This window comes from Oryzias melastigma, linkage group LG23, assembly GCF_002922805.2.
Source record: "Oryzias melastigma strain HK-1 linkage group LG23, ASM292280v2, whole genome shotgun sequence".
NCBI lineage: Eukaryota > Metazoa > Chordata > Actinopteri > Beloniformes > Adrianichthyidae > Oryzias > Oryzias melastigma.
This window is the reverse complement of record NC_050534.1, coordinates 5,641,539-5,657,769: the sequence shown is the minus strand read 5'-3', so window position 1 is coordinate 5,657,769 and position 16,231 is coordinate 5,641,539. Positions and strand designations below refer to the sequence as shown.

General features: G+C 38.1%; 1 protein-coding gene across 2 annotated transcripts in view; it reads right to left on the bottom strand.

The window, feature by feature from the left end:
• scube1 (signal peptide, CUB domain, EGF-like 1) overlaps nt 1-16,231 on the bottom strand; it is a 78,453-nt gene that overhangs the window by 48,364 nt on the left and 13,858 nt on the right. For both annotated transcript variants that reach the window (XM_024287143.2, XM_036210171.1), the window contains exons 3-4: nt 13,430-13,555; nt 6,977-7,111 (exon numbers count right to left, since the gene is read on the bottom strand). In XM_024287143.2, the coding sequence (XP_024142911.1) occupies nt 6,977-7,111; nt 13,430-13,555 (261 nt within the window). The remainder of the gene's footprint in view (nt 1-6,976; nt 7,112-13,429; nt 13,556-16,231) is intronic.

Sequence of the window (16,231 nt, the reverse complement as noted above, 5' to 3'; positions counted from 1 at the left end):
AACGCTTATCTTAAATTTAAACAAATTCCATTTTATCATTTATAATCCAGACGGTGGTTGATCTCTTTCAGCTCTGTGTGCGACTGTGCAGAGAAAAAGTAGAGCATTTTTTAAATGTTTTACCTCCTCCTCTTGGCAACAAAGGTACTAAATAAATAAACAATAAATCACAACAGGGATGCCCCACTTTTTATTGGCAGTGTGTTACTAAAGGAAAACTTAGTCATGGCAACAAACAATACCGCAAAACTCAGAGGGTTCAATTTTTTAAAAAAAAGTTAGCTTGTTACATGTTATAAACAACAAATAATTTTTTTTTTATTATTATTATTTTTTTCAATTTACCCACCAATACATCCCTCATTTCCGCTATCAGCATTTGGATTTTTTGCCATCAGATACTTTGTGTTCATTAACCAAGTATCTTTGTTTCCATTGACTATAAAATTGCGCAAATTGGATTTGCGATGATAAATTAGCCTAATGGAAACAAACAAAAAAAGTTTTTGCATTTAGAGGAGGTGGTTTTTGAGGCGTAACAAAATGGACATATTTCACAAAACTGCGATGGAAACACTTTTTTAACCAAATAAGTCACGTAACCATCAACCGGATACCACGCTAGCGCCACAAGAGGTCCCAGAGCGTCACACAGCTCATCAAAAGTTGAGCGTGTCGTGTGGAATTATTGGATCCACAGCTCCTCTGTAAAATCACCATCCATGGTCTGAATGAGCCGCCGACGTCTCCTTTGATAGATGATGAGCGGTAGTGGCGGAAACTAGAATATATCTGCAAATCCAATTATTGTGTATCTTTGGTATGTATGTATATATATATATATATATATATATATATATATATATATATATATATACACACACACACACATATATATATATATTGTATTTTGTAATTTTGTACATGTACAAAATGTATTGTATGAGTTACAAATTAAAAATTACTCACACACACATCCAAGGTACACACAAACATGCAGACACAAGTTATAAATCAAGAATTACGCGCACACAAATCGAATGAGACTATATTCTCTCCATATAGTTGGAAAATTACATAATTTGAAGGGAATTTGAAGTTATCAGACTGACCTCCTTTTTCCCCAAATACTGGATGAACTCCCCATAAGATAAAGCCTTCTTGCAAGTCTAAAAACTACATTTTTTCCCTCCCGTTAAGCCACGTTTTAGCTTTATTGTTTTTTTTTCCACATTTTTAAACTAATGAAAATAAATAAAAAGAACATGTCGGCTTTTGTTGCTAATATGAATAAAAATATATATTTTATTATAAAAACAACAAGAATATTTATTAGATCTTATAGTTTCACATTTTCTAGCTTATATTTGAGTCTGTAGGATTCCTCTTTTTCATAGTCAGACTTAAATTGTCCAGAAAGTGTCAATGTTTCTTCTAATGTCTCTCTCTTTTTGTTTTTTTCTTAAATAGGTGTTCAATAGAGTAGATCACCCAGAAATCTGTATTACTTGCATCATCTCTCTTCAAAATCGGATCTGCACCTCACCAAAGGAAACAGAACACTTTGAGGAAACATCTGAATGCACTTTGCAATTTGTCCGCAGTCACAGTCCAGTGAGAAGAGGCTGTTGGGGTTTGTAAGCGTGCCTAAATGATCACCACAGAACTCCATCATGCTAATATCTTCCCCCTTAACGTGTACAGCTGCTGATCCCTCATGTCAGTTTTAACCATTTAGCACCAGAGCTCCATTGTTTATGTTCCTTATTTATTGTAATTTTTTAATTGCTAACTGCTAATGCTCGGCGTATGGTGCGTTCACAGAAATTTTAATTTTACATGTATAGTTCATGAATTTCACCTTTTAAAAGATAAAAGGTTTAAGCTACTTGCTAGCAGAAAAAAAGCTATAAAAACGTTTAAGGGTTCCTGATCCCTGCTCCTAAATCATTGTCTAAATTTCCATTTTGGTCAACTTTCTGGTTAACTGCAGTAAACAAAACCTGAACATCACTGTTGTTTGGGTTCATTTGACAACACATCCGGAAAATGTTTTTCATCCTCACAGCTATGCAGCACTTTACGTTCCTTTACGTTACTTTATATTTCGTTTTCTGTGTCAATTGCACCAATTGATTGATTTCTTTCAGGGAAAACACACAGAAAAATGCTGTGTTAGTTGTGCGATTGGAAAAATGACTCGAAAAACACAAGACCATCACAAGAACAGTCATGAAGAGAAAAACAAATAAGGAAGTTGAAAAAAAAAGTATGTTTCTAGCCCATTCCTGTGGCGAGTTATGATTACGTAAAGAAATGACCGCAATGTGCAATCTGTTCACTAGGGGGAGTAAAGGAAATGCAAGACCGGAATAACAACAGATCAAGAAATAATTATAATTTACAATGTAACTATAAGTGATTAGGATACTAGATTGGTTGAGGAACTTATTTGAACAAGTTGACCTTAGGTTATTTTGCTATTATGTTACTGGTCCGACCCACTTGAGATCGGAACCAAAATGAGTTTGACACCCCTGATCTAAGGAGAGACACTAAAATATAGAGAAATATAAAACATATAATTTATTCCAGTGAGGTGAGCCAGATTAAATGGTTTAAAGGGCCATATGTGGCCGTAGTTTGTCACCCCTGCTCTAAAGCTTTGCCAAGACGGTGTGAAAAGTTGCTTTTCTCGACAAACTATCAGCTAATTCTCTGTGATTACGTAATCAGTACTATGTTGCTGCATTTTAGCACAAGGCTACTTTTCTCCACTTCAGAATCCACTGGAATCACGCTAACTACGATAACTGTTGAAGAGTTATCGGATCAAAAGAATGTAAAAACTGGAGCTAAAGCTCCAAATTTGATTTTTCAAAACTTATGTCAGTATGCCTATTAAACATTTTTACAAACATATTTAAAATAGGAAGACTGGAGGAAGTAGGTTTCATGCACTCCATGTTGAGAGTCTTTATGACAAATCACCCAAAAATCTGACCAAACTGAGAACCAAAGACCATTAACTAGTACAGAACAACAAATGGCGGTGAAACTTAGAGAACAGAAAGTGTTAATAGTTTTGTTTTTTTATAATTATATGATTGTAAAGAGCCAAAGATAGATGACAGCTAGGTGGATTTAAATAACTTAAATCACCTCTGTAATGGATTTTAAAGATCAAATAGGTGACGGCCTCTTGAGTTTTAACAGAGAACTTTGGCACTAAATACTGGAAAGGCGTACGAAGAGGAGAGATGAGGGAAGCAGAATTTTCCGAGAAGATTCCTGTGGAACACGCTGATGCTGCTGCTATTTTTGTCCAGGACAGGTACAAGTGTGGAATTGTGAATGTTGTAGAGGGTGGAGGTCTGTGTAGAGGTGCTTAAGCACCTGGGAATGCAGCCAGAGCAAGAATACCTCCAGCTTTCTTTCACTTGTTTTGAAAAAAAGTCTAATAACGGGAGCAAAACTGGTTTCTTTCTAAATTATTCTTTGTGGAGTCTTCCGTGATCTTCCTAAAAATAAATAAATAAACACGTCAATGGCAAGAAACTGACAGACGCATGATCTTGTGGTGATTTCCTGAGTTTCCAGAGAGCAAACACAAGTCTATTTCTGCTCTTGTTTTCTTCCTCTCCGAACGATTCTACAAGGAGTCCTCTAACATCCTGAAACTGGCGCTGAACAAGCTCCACACTAACCACACTGAAATGCTCGGCTCTGAGGTTACAGAGAGGCAGGATAAGGGAAAGGCCAAGCACTGTCAGTACCTCCTCCTTTAACTGACCTCTCACTCTCACTCTCAGTCCGTGCCTCTTCCCACATTCCTCCAGTGCTCCCATTTCTGTGCCCATTAAAGAAAGGATAGACGGCTGTCCTCTTGTCTGCCTTTGAGCTTGTCAGCCACACTGTCTCCATTCAAAGCTGATGCATGTGACTATTGTGTTAGCAGAATGTGTGTGTGGAGAGAGGAGGAAGCAACCCCTGCTCAGGTCAGGATCACTCCCTGTTTCTGTGCCCTCTAATGAACCATTAGCATGACGGGACGAAGACTGCCTGTCAGGGAGGCCAGGACGGCAGGGTCAGAGGACTTTATTGGAACGTGCTCAACATGAAACGCATACCAAGCATGCATTTCATGCAACTCGTCACATTGACTGTATATATAGAACTGGACGGAGCGGCTGTGATGTCACCCATAGAAAAGGCCTTACCAAATGAAGTCAATTCAGTTCCCATTTTTCCACGATGCGGACGTCGCCATGTTGGAGCCAGACGACAGTGATTGGTCCGAGTCAATGTTTCTATGGCAACTAGTCTTGCCAATCAGGAGTGAGCTTGTGCGACACCCCTTACACTGGAGAATCTGTCAATGAAACGCTCAAGGTGCAACATACTTTTACTGAGGCATTTGATTGGTCCATTAATAACTTGAATGACTGAAGTAAATAAATATAATGTAAAAAAAATGGATTATCAAAAAGATGATAAGAAAAATGTATTAGAGCAATAATGGTTAATTACTGAGTAATAACTATTTATTTCTCTATAGAAGTCTATGGGATTTTTGGAACCAGCAGGTACTTCCATTTTGGAGAGGGAGGGGTCACTCAATCCAGCTCTCTATATACAGTCAATGGTTTGTCATTGTAACAGTGGATGTTGAGTAGGACGATCAATCCAGATGCCAGAAGTCACTGTCCTCAAACAAGCCTGTTCAGAAGAGTTTGCATGTAAACTTGAGCAATTAGAATGTTAGTTGATCTACCACAGGCATGGCTTTCCATATTCTAAGACAAATTTCAATTTCTCGACAAAGTTTAAATTTCTCAACTTCTCTTCAATTTTTTCTCCAATGACTGTAGAAGCTTGACGCCAGGAGTTAACATACATAAAATACAATATCATCGTCATGGACACCACCAATACAGACGTGTTGCACTGTAAACTAGATACTTTCTCTTCATGCTGTATAGACGACAGTATAGACCTAAATGTTCCAAAAACCAAAGAATTGACCGTCTGTGTCCACCACTGACACTCCATTACACACACTGTGTTAATGTCCAAATCCATCCATCCATGTAGCTTTTTATGAATGGTTTGTTGAATCCATCCTTTCATTTAACATGGTTTCTTGGTTTTGCTCACTCAGTCTCAGTAATCACAACACCATCATTCAAGTCAGCAGTACAATTGTGGCCAAGAACAGGAGTCACTTAGTTTACTGATTGCCACAGACACCTAGGGTTGGGCACAGAAATTCAGTTCCAAGTAGGAACATTATGATTTACGCGGTTCTACCAAAACCCAAAGAAGATGCTGCAATCAGTTCCACATTTTGGTGCTTAGTTTCATTGAAGGTCTATTTGTCTTAGGACACGTCAATCACTTCTACTCTGGTCAGTACGCTGAAGTTGTAGTCAATTAGTCTGCCTTTCCTGTGATAGTGGGTGGGCTCAGAACGGTGATGAGGCGAGCATGTCCCGAATGTCTGGCTGTATTTTACAGGAGATCACTGAAGTTTGACAGGTCGCTGTCACATCAGCCAATCACAAACTCAGCTTTGAGCACATGATGTTTTCAGTGACCTGATCAGTGGATAAAACACTAATCCAATACAAGCGGTTTTGTCTTGTCGCAGCGTGGCGGTTTTCTGCCTGCAGCCACTCACTCAATACGCCGGCAGACAGACAGCCGCTGCGGGGAGCAGAAGCAGCCTGCTCGGGTCTCCTGAACTGTGATTTTTTTTCTTATTTTCGTCGAGTCAGTAATAAAAAAAAGGTCCCTTAATTTTTCCCTCCTCTCTGGTAAATGCGCGACAGCCTACAAACTAAGTAACAGAGACACAGAAACACAGCAGAAGCGGCTGTTATCCAGACACACCCCAGAGTGAAATAAAAGCCCCTCTGACATTGCGGCTGAGGGGCCGGGGTATCTAGCTCAGGGTCACATGTTTGACATGAGGCAAGCAGTGAATTTGCCACGCGGCGAAAAATGTGCGGGCCACCGCTTTCCGGCTCGGAGGTTGAACAACCAGCACATCAAAAAACAATGACACCCAAAACATCCATTTTTGATTTGGAGGTTTTAACCATGAGTCAATATTTGACTTGGGAATGAAAATTTGCTGATTTGGGAAGATGTAGGCAATATTGTCCGAAATTGGCACAGATTAGGAACAGAAACCAAAGAACGGCTTTGGCACCGGAACTAAATAAAACCCAATCGGTGCGCAACCCTACGGACATCACACACATTATTTCTGCTCTGGGTTCCACCAACAAAGGAAGTTCCGACCAGAAAAATTGGTTTACATCCAAAAATAAATAACAAAAATGATGAAAACGTTGAAGAAATAGTCACCTATAAACTACACATTGTTAAACAAGAATGAAAAACAGGATCACAATGACAACTAATGGAGTTCTCATTCACACACCAAACTAAGAGTTAGCCTGAACTGCACTGGTTCAAATCCCAGCAAGCTCCTTTGAGTGTGGAGTTTGCATGTTCTCCATGCATACATGGTCTTTCTGTTTTAGTGTGTGAGTCTATGTAGTATTGATGGAGTAGTGAACTGTTCGGGATGAACCCTGCCTGTCCCTGAGGTTCCTAGGAGATATCCCAGCATCCCTCTGATCCTAAACAAGACCAAGTTAAGAAGGAGGCTGAATAGATGTTGTGAAGCGCATATTTGATGTTAATAAAGTAAAAAAATGCATTTGTTGTTGGTCTTCTGTGCATCTCAGTGGGTTGAGTCCAAGGAATAAAGCTGTGAGAAACTGTATAAAATCCAAACGCTTCAGCTCAGACTCCACAGAGTCCATGTTTGTGTTAAAACGCAAGTTGACAGTTGAATTTGTAGTTCAAGCTTTTGCTGCTAATAGTAAATGCAAAGTCTTGTCAATCATGAACCTAAATTAGTTCGTTTAGAAAACTCAAATTAGCCGTCCCATTCTGGCTTTACCATCAGAGCGGTGGATGCAGGTATGCTGGTTGTCGCTCAAGAAGAAGCCCTCTGTGCACTGGCACTCATAACTCCCCATTGTGTTGACGCACACTTGTTGACATCCGCCATTGTTGTCCAGACACTCGTCCACATCTGAGAGAGAGACAGAACAGAGGGACAGAAATAAAGTGAGACACAGCAGCTTAGCGGGATAACAGCACATTACAGCTTCAGAAAGAAATGTGTCGGGGAAAGTTGATGACACCGAGAGTATTTATTGAGAAAGATAGCACCCGCCACCTCAGCCCACCCTGACACACATGAGGACACACACACTCAACCAACAACCATGTTTCTACAAAGTGGAATTCAGTGACTCTGGTACATTATGCAAAAGTCCAACCCTAAGTAGACACTCCAGAAGCAGACTGGTTTTTGCTATATGCGAGAAGAATATTTAATAAACCAATTAACCAAGTATTATATTCAAAAAACTAAATTTAACAATAAAGCCCCCAATTTTTCTGATTTATTGGCCCAAAATAGTTTTTACCAACAATCTATTTCCCCCAGCATAAAGCAGGCCATTTCTGGAGTGTCCGTCAGCAGAAACAATCCCCGATTATTGTCTTATCTTAACGAATCGCTTTTGTTGTTCAAAGTTACTTTCTTTTAACTGATCTGATCAACCTTAAAATTGTCTCCTCGCTGTATTAAGAGTCTAGTTTTCCTTTCCTGCATAATCTATAATAATCTCCAGGCTGCTGGAAGAGGGAGAAGAGAAGAGTCTCCATCTTGCAAAGATCCAACATTTCAGCATAAACACTGACCATGTAGGCTTTTAGCTCTACGCCTGGTTCACACTGGATGCGGAAGCCGCGCGGAGCGGAGTGCGCGCGGTGTCCGCTCTCTCCTGCAAATCACACTAAACATGCATTTTTCCGCGACGGTCGAGTGAAAAGCTGTTTTTTTTGTTTTCAATATCATGGACAAATTAATAACATACTCAATGTTTCTGCTAAGAAGAACTCACTCTCTCTTCTTGTTTTTTTATTCCCAAAACCCAGTCCCGCGCCCCACTCCGGCGTCGGCCCACTACATTGATCTGTGTGTCTTTTTTGTGGGTGTGTGTTGTGATTGTATGTTCATTTCCATCTCTGCAGTCTATTTAGATACAATAACGTGATCGCATTTGTCAATCGCTGTGTTTTATTGTGAAAAGTTGGTTATATTTTGAAAATAAATCCCAATTTCGCATGTATCTTAATGTAACTTCCTGTCAGAATTGACGTGAATCGCTCTTGCACACCAGACGCCGAAACGATCCACTGCACAACACGAGCCCTCCGCGGAGGACCACGGCGCTCCGCGTCTGGTTTGAACCAGGCGTTAGCCAGACTCCTTGTGTGTTTTGCTCTGCTTGACAAACCTGCGTAAATGACAGATGTGTACACTGAGCATGTCCATTACGCACAGATTCAAGAAGGATGAAGAGATTTTGATCATCAACAAATGGATCAGTGGAATCACTGAGACTGACCAACCATGTAAGGTTTTGTCCTCAAGAGGAAACTTATTTATTCACTGGTATTCATTCTGTAGTGTTATCTATGTGAAAGACTTGTAAATCAATATTGTGGCAAACCTACAATAATTCATTGCTGCGACTTCTTTAAACTTTAGGGCACTTATATGTTACTTGCTGTGTATTTATGTGGCACTATTTTGGTTTATACTCTTGTGATACCTGCTGGGTATTTTGTACACACTTGGATTTTACATAGTACCTATATATATATATATATATATATATATATATATATATATATATATATATATATATATATATATATATATATATATATATATAGATATACCCACACATTTTTTTATTCGCAGTTTCAAGTATTTTTCGTCAGTCACTTGACTCTTCTGGTTCATCACATAATCTCAGACATTGGTTTGAATTTTTTGCGTCCGAAGGAGGTACGGGGCTGAGGTGTATCTCTCCTGCTGCGGGGGGTGGGGTGGGGATTACGTATTCGCGGCTCTCGCCAGTCCCTAACCACCGCGAATAAGGGCGGAGTGGTACTTAACTTGTTCTTACATGTAGTAAGTACTTCAAAAGACACATTAACACAACATGTAAATATCTAGTAGGTACTATGTAAAAACCCAGTGAGTACAGCATCAATACCCAGTGAGTATAATATAAATATCCAGTAAGTACCACATAAGTATGATCCAAATAGTATCACATAATTACAAAGCAAGTACCATGTAAGTACTGAGTAGATACAAAAAAAGTACCACGTAGGTCCCATACAAATTACAATGTAAATACCTTGTCAGTACCCAATAGGTACAAAAATTATCATGTGAATACCACTAAAATACCCTGTATACATGTTTGGATGAGGAATTAATGTTCTATCAATGTATTAACGTTGCCTACCTCTGACTTCTCATTTATGATTAATATTAAGTATGTATTTCTGTGTAAAGAGGAATGACAAAAAAAATAACTTACAAATAACTTCAAATGATGTAATATTGAACTAATTTCAAAGTTTAACATGCCAGACTGTGTGCATGATGACTCCTTGCTGTGCACCTCCTGGATCTCCATGTTAAATGAAGAAGACAAGTCAGAGAGAAGGAAAATAAACCACAGCAGATATCCACACAAAGCACTGACACATTGAACACAGCTGTGTTCACGCCAAAGCAAATAAATGACTCCTAAATCAAAAGGACAAAGAAGCCAAACAGTGTTGCTCTTTAATCAAACCAAAATTAAGCAATCTTAAATAAATGAGTGCCGTAACTTGTTGACACAATGCATCTGCGAAATGATGGAACGACTTCCTGCAAGCTCACGCAAACCGAGGTCTGCAGTTCTCCAAAGTGTAGTTTCTCATCCAAGACTCCTTCTGAGCCAGCGAGGTCCTGCAGCTCCTAAAATGCAATGCCCTAAAACTTCTTTAAAGTGTTTTGTAAGCAGGCCCAGTGCATGTAAGAAGAATGAGCAACATGAGTTTTAGCTGTGGATCAGGTGTGAGCACAGGGACATGACAAGGCTGTTGTGAACTCCCTTTTTGGATGCAAAACACAGGTTGCTGCAAACATTACAAACAAAAGCAGCAATGTCGGCCATTTCTATCACATCTGGAAGAAAAAAATTACAAATTAAAAAAAAAAATCTTTTTTTTTTCTTAAAATGCCAAAAAACAAAACAAAAAAGCATTCAAAGGCACTTTGAATAATCGCTTAGGTTGATGTGATGTTGAGCATTTTAATAATAGTTATTTTGGACAATGTGATGAAAATTGAAGGTTTGACAAAAACACTATTTGCATGAAATTAGGTTTGTGATTGTGCCTATTTCTTTGGATCATATTTTAAATGAAAATTTGAGCGTTTTCTTGAAGAAAACATGGTGTATTTGTGATGTAAGCTTTGAAAGACTTCTATCTTTTGGTTTGTAAACAGATTAGTTCAAGCTAAAGATATGTGAAAAGATCTACGGGAAAAGGTAACTCAACTGTACAAAACAATAGAGGGATAGAAGAAGATATCCACGGAAGTGAGAAAGCCAGTCAGCAGTGTTCAAACTGATTTAATCCCCTCCATCCAACATCTTACTACTGAGTAGGGAGGCCTTGGGTCCCATTTTCAGAGTCCGTGGATTTGAACTCACGACCTTCCAGTCTTAGGGCAGATACTCTAACCTCGACGTCACCATTGCTGTCTTCATCCAATCACATCAGAGTGTTTGTTCTTCAAAGCTGTGGTGACCACTATAGAGTCTTTCAGGACTTCCACATGCAATAGGACAGTCTGCGTGAATGAATGAAGTTCTTAGACGACTTTAAGATACACGACTCGTTTTCCTCCAAACACTAGAGCAGTGCCAGAGAAAGCAAAGCAGAGCCAGAGCATCACAGGCCTTCCCCATGTTTTACTGTTCCTGTCAGCTTTACTCTTCCTCCCCAAACAAAGAGCTGATTCATAGAGCAAAAATGTACAATTCTGTGCCTTTTTCTGAAAAAAAACTTCATTTGAATTGGCTGCATTTCATAAAGCATCACATTTTAAGCAACCACTTTGTTTTATCTTAAGCAAACCGACAATATTTAAGGATAAAGTTAGTTTGTGGGTGTGTTATTGGCTCTATTCTTTGTAATAGACAGAAGTTGAAGGTACCTTGTGAATGAAGTTTAAATAAAGTCTTTGAATTTTAACGGTTATTTATCCTCTATATGTATGAAACTACAGAGCATCTGTGCAAAGTTTGAAATTAATGACGAATGATCAGCTGATTTTCAAGCTTTCATGTTGGGCATAACTGCAACATGCCTCATGGAAATAAAGGAAATGAGGCATTTTGTTTTCTGGAATGCTTTTTTGTGTCCACTGTATCCGCACAACTTTCCATGAAGGAGGGAGGAGCAGAGAGAGAAAGATTGAAGCAAACCAACAAATAGAAAACTGGATGATAGAGGAGTTTAAATTATACTTTAAACGAGGAAAATACAAAAGTTCAAAGAGTAATCATTTTAAAAGAAGTATAAAGAAACGAGGAAAGATATGGGAGAAATTGAAAAGTGGGGACAAATCATGCAAAGAGAGAAATACAGAAACACACAAGAGAAACTATGAATGAAAGAAAGACCCGCGGAGGTGGTGTGTCTGTTTTCACACATTACTGCATCGTTTGAACTCAACAACCTGGATTTAATTAGCTTAGCTGCAGTTCATAACGACTGCAACCAGGTGACGTCTAATAAAACAAGTCTCGAGGTGAAAGATAAACACAGACTGGTTTCCCTTTGCCAGGTTGTAAATACCAGTTATCATCCAAACCAGCAGCACAAACAGATGCAGTGAATCTATGTAACTTTCTCCAGGTACAACAGAAAGACACACAATGACAACTTAAGAAAATAAATATTGTTAGTGGATATGCCCCAGAAGGAAGATTCATTTTGGTCGGACCTTCATGCAGTGAGGATGAGCATCCCTGGATGTGGTGGGATGAAAATGGTGCAGGAAACAGAGATGATGAGGAGGTGATGGGCAAGAGAGGAACATAAAAGGACAGGTGGTGATTGATTTAGCCAAAAAGATGAAAATAGCTACAGTAAATGTATTTACTGTAAAGTTATTTATTTATTTTTTGTGTGAAAAATTAATTCTGACCAGTAATTCATTAATCTATATTAATCACAATTATTTTTAACCTAATATTTGCTGTAAAAACCCTATTTTTGAAGTATTTTCAATTAAATTGGTTACATTGCAGTTAAATATTAAAATACAGTTAAACAATTTGCTTCATGGAGTTTTTTTTAATTCATTACAAAAGACTTCCAATCTTTACTTTAAGATCACAAATATAGGAAATTTTTAAATTTTGAACAACAGAGGAAAAAAAAACACTTTAACACATCAAAAAAAGAGTAGGAACACTTTTCTAGGCATCTACTTTGTAATTTTTTTAAAGTCAGTCATGCCATGACATAAAACTCATCCATTTTTTTGTTAATGTTTGTGTGAAATGGCCAAATAAATATAGGGAAAACAAAACGATGTGGTCACCAAGAGGGAAATTGGTTTAGAGGACGCCTTTGGTGGGGACGTTTATTGCCAAGTGCCAAAACGCCAGAGACTTGGACAAAAAAAGGTCAGAGTCATCTGGAATTTAGAAAAAAAGAAAAAAAAGAGGAGAAACGAGATAAAGAAAAAGGTATGATCTCTAGAGATAGATGTTTTTCAGTGTTAGCAGCAACAAGGACGTCCTAATAACAATCATTGTTGCACTGCTCTCACCACCCCTTAATGAGATCCAGGTGTGTGAGCAGGTGAGGACAATGCCCAATCAGGCAGGCTCTACAGCCACACTGTTTAAAAAGGTAGCAGTGTGCTGTGTGGAATGAGCCCTGAGCACACTGCTTCCCTGATGACAGCCGGTAAGGTTATTTTGTTTGGTGAAGGGATATATTTTGTATTATGTATCCTTTTGGTGTAGTTGTAGCAGATTGTGGTAAATGTTTGACTTTAAGTTAGACTTTTCAGGCCTTTTCAATGTTGGAATGTGTTTTTTTTGTTTGAGGTTTTTCACCTGACTGACTGCCTGACTGCCTGCTGCCACTGCTGTTTGCTGCTGCCACTGCTGTGTCAATGTGGAAATAAATGTGGAAAAAGCAAAGAAGGCTGAGTGAATTCCTTCAACAATCAGGGAACTGGGGCTACTCAAGTCTAGCGACTCAGGGTTTTGGAAAAGGACTTGACAATCATAACCTCAAGCTGATTCTCTGGAGATTGATATGTGGCACATTAACCATTAATAATGATTATTAACATATTAATGAAGCTTGCTAAGTGTTACCAAAAAAAAAACACTGGTCTAACATAGCAGAGAGTGTAGGAAAGAGGTGAAAAGAGGTGTTGTGTGGTAAAAGAGCGTACCTAAGCAGTTGTGCCCGTCGTGAGCCAGCATGAATCCATCATAGCAAGTACATCTGTAGTTTCCTGGTATGTTGATACATTCATGGACACAGCCTCCGTTGTAATCATTGTCACACTCGTCCGTGTCTGAAAGAGAGAGATTTTTGTTATTTTGGATTTTTTTTATTTCAAGCAATCCAAGGAAAAAAAAAAATACTGAAGAAGAAAATAGATGTATATGTAAGCAAAGATGTATCAAATTTGAGTCATCGTCCTGCTGTAGAGTTATGACAATAGCAGTAGCAGTGATGTGCAGTCAGAGCCTCACCAGCGAAAAATAGCTTAAAAAATACATAAATTACATAAAACAAACAAACTTTTTTAAAATTAAAAATAAAATGTTATCTTTTTAGACATGTCGTTTCTGGGAATACCTGAACACGCTGTCTGGCGTGGGTGAGGTAGCTGTAGCCCCGCCTCTTTCTATCATCATAAAGAGATTTTATTTTAAAATTACCTAATTTTCCCATCTCTCGCCTTGTATCTGATTACATTGATGCCAGTTTGTGACTCATTTAGTCTTTTTGTCCGCTAGAAATTAGCTTTAATAACACTAGGAGAGGCTAAGAATCCGTTGGCCGCACCGCAGTACGCATGCCACAAGGCAGAGGGCGCTGGTGAGCCCAGAGAATCTGTATAAAGAACAATAGAATTAGCGACAGCAAGTCAAGCGCAGCCGTCCAGTTATTCTTTAATGTTGTTTAGCCTCAATTTCTAAATGGAGGATTTTGTTTTTAAACCCCTAAACTCAAGAATTTCTTATAAAAATTTGGGTGATTTTCTTTCTATGCGACAGTTTGTAAACAGAAGAAAAAAACTGAAATAAAATTTTAAACAACATATTTTAACTGTTGTAAATCAAATGGTGAATTAGCTGCTCTGTAGGGTTCACATGTCTGTAAATCTGACTGGTGACGTCAGCGCCTCACCAGCCGTGAACCTCACCAGACGTCACTGAGCAGCAGTATCGGTTGAAAATAACAAATAGCCATTTTTTTAAATACCTGAAAACATGATTAATTTTTATTCAACAACAAAGACAGAGTCTCAAAGACTCAAAAATCCCAGCTTTTTATGTTTAAAGTTATTGTGTCAAATAAATGGGCTTTTTGTTGGTTCAAATAAAAAATGTAAAAGTAAAAAAAGGGGAATTTTCATTTATAGTTTCTAATGTCAAATAAATAGTAAATGTTGAGATTATATCCATTTAGATGAAAGAACTGGAACATATCTTAGTAGAATAATTGATTTATCAATTTCGAAGGGGAAAGAGGAAAAAGTTACCAAACCCTTCTTTAAACTGTACCCTAACTTAGCCTTAATATTGCATATGAGCCTTTTTATGAGCTTAACAACTGAAAAATGAATAAACTGGGTCTGCTGTTTATCTCAGCCAGAGAAGAGAAGGGTGGCATACAGGGACTGTATCTTCTTAATTTGAAAGGATGCATCTTTTTATAGGGTAAAAATACAGATATTTGCACAAATGTTTAAGATCTAAATTATAACACTTAAAAGTTTTTGTTTTTTTGTAATGTAATCATGGTGGTGTAATTATGGTCATTAAAGCCAACTCGTGACTGAGTGTTTCTTTCTCATCACAATAACACGTTCTGTGGTGAAAGCTCATTTGGCCTAAAGCTAGACAATTTTCAGATTTAATTATGAAAATAACATCTGACTAAAACCAGACCTTTGCTTGAAGTGCTGCACCCCTGAATATCAAGTTTCTGCCAATTCTGAAAAGAAGTCTGCAGCGAACCAAAGCTATACTGAAGGCTATCATAACAAAAGCAAATCAACACACTTCTGTGAGTCATGTTTTATCTGTCTGGAGGGCCTTTCCAGAGGTAAAGAATACAGTAAAACTGTCAGATTTGATTAACACAGCGGGGTGACACGTTGGCACATACTGGTACCATGCAAACATTGTGGCATATTTCCAGGTTCTTAATGTAGATATAATGTAGTTGTAGACACTAAACAGATGCATAAAAACAGCAAACCTGCACCTGATTACAAAGTTTTAGCAGAGGCAAAGATGGACTTTATGTAACCTAGCAAAACTCCAACCCCTAAGGGGTCAATATATAAGTGGTGGACAAAAGTGTTGGTATTCCTCAGTTAAAGAAGGACAAACCCACAATTCTCACTGAAATCACTTGAAACTTCCAAAAGTAACAATAAATAAAAATGTATTGAAAATTAAACAATCAAAATCAGCCATCACTTTTGAATTGTTGATTAACATAATTATTTAAAAAAACAAAGTAATGAAACAGGCCTGGACAAAAATGATGGTACCTCAATAAAAGATTGAAGACTATCTGACCAGAGTGACATGATTAACTCAGGTGTGTCCTTTCATTGACATCACAGGTGTTTTATTTATTGTTACTTTTGGAAGTTTTGAGTGATTTCAGTGAGAATTGTGGGTTTGTCCTTCTTTAACTGACGGGTATGAACAATTTTGTCCACGTCTGTATGTGTATATATGCTTTGTAAAACATTTATTAAGGAACATTGGAGTACTGCTCAACATAATTCTTTCTTTTTTAGAACAAAAGACGTTGCGACCGCGTACTTTATGATGCAGATGAAAAGCGTCACTCAATCAGGAGTATGAGGTTCCTCCTTCATCAAATAGTAAACACTTGCTCCAGATGTGAATTATCCTCCATGATTATCTTCTTCAGCATAGTCTTTTTTGTCCGTTGCTGAGTCAGCTGATTTCATTTCTCCATGCAGTGCTTCGCCTACACC